We start from the raw sequence: 3,759 nt of genomic DNA, 5'->3' as shown, positions 1-3,759 counted from the left end.
CGTGCATTATTTTGCAGCATCTGTTGAAGCCTCTCCGGCGCCTAAAAAGAACGGCTTTTAGTGTGTGGAGCAGTTTTCGGGCACTTGTTGGAGATGCTCTAACTGTTGGACTTTTGAATCTTATCTCCATATGATCGAAATGCAAGGCAGGACCCCCTGGAAACCTGACTCTTCGCTCCACGTTGCATCTGCAAGGGAAGGAAACAACACGGTTCAAGAAAAAGAAAAAAGAAGGAGCCAGTTGCACTGCCATGCATTTGAGACGTTGACGTGGATCGATCAATTATGCGTACTTCGATGTGTCGACCCAAGCGCATCGCAGCAACAGAATCTACATTTCAAAGGAAGCGCTTTCATCCAAAAATGTTCAGAATCAGAATCTAATTAGCCTCACAGACCTTTCAGTCGCCAAGCCGATGGCAATCCCTATACCATACGAGCGTCAAGGCCGGCGGGGCGACGCCCCAAGCTCCTATAAATAGCGGGCACCGAAACAGCGCAGCCATCATCAAATCATAGCAACCGGAGCTTCTGAAGTGCAAAAACCATAAGCACTAACTTAGCTCGGTTTCCGATCCAGTTGGAGATGTCTTCTGGGTCGAGCAGCTCATCCCTCCGCGGCGCCAACGCGGAGTGGAGCAAGAAGGAGAACAAGCTGTTCGAGGATGCACTCGCCTACTACGGCGAGGGCACGCCCGACCGCTGGCTCAAGGTGTCCCGCGCCATGGGCGGGACCAGGACGGCCGACGAGGTGCGCCGCCACTATGAGATCCTTGACGGCGACATCAAGCTGATCGAGTCCGGCAGGGTTCCTTTCCCCAACTACAACACCCAGGGGGCTTGGAACTGATTCATCAAGCAAGGTAACCAAAACCCAACCGGATCCTTGTCTCTTGTCTACAGTTTATAAGTGTGAATATCACCAGGTCCTAGCTCAGAGCTATATAGTCATCGATCTCAACTCAATCACTTCTCATAACTATCAATAATTATGAGATATTTTACGGTGCATCATACTACCAGATTTAATAGGTAGTATTAAGTTCATCCGACGGTTGATATTATTCGGTTTAGATTTGGCTCGAGGACAGATTTGTAATCTCAACTATGAAAATCTTTCGATCTGATTTACCTTGATAGGACTTCACCTGTGTTTAGAGGTCACGAGCGCCAGATTCAATGCCTATGATCAACCGAGGGAAAAAGAAAGATAATCGATCACCGCCGAACACGACGAGGCCTTGCTCCACGCCCTCAGGTCCTCGCGACTGACACTAATCTGCAACAGCAACCCGCACATGCGAGCACTATAGTACGCCCTCGTGCCTTGTTGTGCCGCTGCCGTCAGGTGAGGCGCTACTGTGTTGCGGGTCGACGAGAAGGATGACGCCGCCAACCACTGCTCCTCTCGGTTTTCAACCAAAAAAACAAAAAAACTTGGAATCCATGCAGAACGTTAACACTATGAAACATCAACCACGCCCAGCCAACCTCACCTGAGTGGCAATTCAATTCGCTGTCATTCTTCGAAGTCAATTTTAAATCCAAGCATCAGCCAGCTAGCGGCGTATCAATTGTGAAGTAGTGATGGAAAATGGAAGCGGCCGCCACGAGCTACGTATGTATCTGAACTTCGAACTCGACCAAGGCAACGGCGGCTTGTTGGGCCTGGGCGGCATGACCGAAGGAGCTGTGTATTCTCCAGCTCCTCGTTGACGAGACCTATGCCTCCCACAACATTCCAACCCAACCCATGGTGACTCCCCGCCACCATCGCCCACTTCGCCGGCAACGTAAACGGCAGCTCCGGCGACCCTCTCTCCAGCCACAGTAATTAACTACCCAATCTACCCCTGATACCTTAATATACTACAGGAATTTTGTGGTAGTATTGTTATATCTGTGCCGTTGGATCCCAAAAATAAACGATCCAAAATTATATGATGTACTGTAAAAGGACTCATAATTATAGTGATCGATCATGCCCTAGCCTAGCATCTACACAAAACTATCCAAACAAATGGGGCCATGCATGTTTCTCCCATTGAAATACAAATTTCAATGTAGCCCATATCTAAATTTGAGAAGTTGAGATAGATATGTTTACTTACAAGGTACATCTCTTGTTGTATTTTTTTTTCAGGACCAAAGCTTCTGAATTCTGAAGATCCTGCAAACAGGATAACCTGTTGATAATCTAGCCCTTAGCTGGGACCATGTTATTATAGCAAGCATACATAATTATGTATGTATAACGAAGATTGTGGGCACTTGGTTAAGAATATGTGTGTGCACATGAAGAAGACATATGTGCATGTACGTAATATATACTAGGTTTGTAAGCAAATCAAGTGCACTTGGTCTCGCAGACTCTAGCATGTATTTTTCATTGCGTACAGTATTACTCATCCCCAACATCCCCAATAAGTTTTTGAGTAAACAGCAGAGATGTAAATCCCCTGTACTTGTGTGTACTGTTTACGAACTTGTGTTGGTAGAATATTCCTGTTTGTCTATCATTTGGTTCAAGACTCAGATGTTTACATTGAACTTTACATGTTATCATTATCAATCCCTTCTGATGAAGATGGAGTAGATGTGAGTATGACTATGTGCCATCTGATAACTTGTGTACTCCCTCCGTTTTATTTATTCTGCATATTAGCTTTGACTGAAGTCAAAGTCTAATTTTTTTGAGAAAGTTTATAGAAAAGTATATGAACATTTATAATAACAAATATGTATGAAGTGAAAACATGAAGTTGATTATTTGTCTTCTCGAACAGTTTTCGCGTCTCAAAATAAATTTCCATAAGAGTGAACTACTTTGCTTTGGAAAGGCCAAGAAAACGGAGAATGAATATAGGCAAATCTTCGGTTGTGAGGTGGAATCTCTTCCGTTTATGTACCTCGGAATACCCATTCACCCCCCTAAGCTCACAAATAAAGAATGGGAAATTTTCGAAGACCGCTTTGAAAAGAAGCTCAGCAGTTGGAAGGGGGAACTCATGTCATATGGGGCACAATTGACTCTTATTAACACTATTCTCACAAAGTCTACCCATGTTTATGGTCTCCTTTTTTAAAATGCCCAACCGGATGTTTAAAAGGCCTTATTTTTATTGATCTAGGTTTTTCTGGCAACTCGATGAGCACAAATATAGAAGTACATACTAGATACGTGGGATATCTTATGGCAAGAGCTTATTCGTAATGGATATACAAGTTTCTTAACGAGGAGGGTCTATGGCAGGAGCTTATTCATAATAAGTATCTATATTTAAAAACTCTATCTTAGGTGGAAGCAAAATCAATAGACTCCCCTTTTTGGAAGGGCCTGATAAAGGCCAAGTCCGCTTTATTTAAGAGAGATTCGTTTGAGGTTGGCAATGGCCATTCTACGAGTTTCTGCAAAGACACCTGGTTTGGGGACAACCTGCTTACTCTGCAAGGACCTCATCAATACGGGGATGGTGTTCCATAGAAAACATATTCGTAAGATTAAGGTCCCAATTAAACCGCCCGTGAAAATCAATGCCATTGCACCACTATCACCATTTAGAAACTTCCCTAGCTACTATTTGCCTGCTTCCCAAAATGGTGGGAGAGAGCGCTGATTTCGCACGAGAATTCCGCATGTAGGCCTAAACTCCGCTGCAATTTTCTCCGTCGATTAATCCTTTAGCCCATGATTTTAATCAGTCCATGAACCTTAGATATTGCATTGATCTTTGTCAAACTGGAGTTACTTATCGATGC

The 3,759-nt window shown here is 44.1% G+C and overlaps 1 protein-coding gene across 1 annotated transcript; it reads left to right on the top strand.

Moving 5' to 3' along the window:
- The first annotated feature begins 528 nt into the window (after positions 1 to 528).
- LOC123107308 (transcription factor RADIALIS-like) lies at positions 529 to 2,409 on the top strand. Its single transcript, XM_044529291.1, has 2 exons — positions 529 to 863; positions 2,144 to 2,409. The coding sequence occupies exon 1, from the start codon at positions 587 to 589 to the stop codon at positions 848 to 850; it is 264 nt and encodes an 87-aa protein (XP_044385226.1). The 5' UTR covers positions 529 to 586; the 3' UTR covers positions 851 to 863; positions 2,144 to 2,409.
- The last annotated feature ends 1,350 nt before the right edge of the window (positions 2,410 to 3,759 follow it).

This window comes from Triticum aestivum, chromosome 5A (assembly GCF_018294505.1).
Source record: "Triticum aestivum cultivar Chinese Spring chromosome 5A, IWGSC CS RefSeq v2.1, whole genome shotgun sequence".
NCBI lineage: Eukaryota > Viridiplantae > Streptophyta > Magnoliopsida > Poales > Poaceae > Triticum > Triticum aestivum.
The sequence above is the reverse complement of the archived record's forward strand: the minus strand, read 5'-3'. Positions and strand labels throughout refer to the sequence as shown.

Coding starts and splice junctions, on each gene's coding strand:
- LOC123107308 (XM_044529291.1), top strand. CDS start 587: ATGTCTTCTGGGTCGAGCAGCTCATCCCTCCGCGGCGCCAACGCGGAG.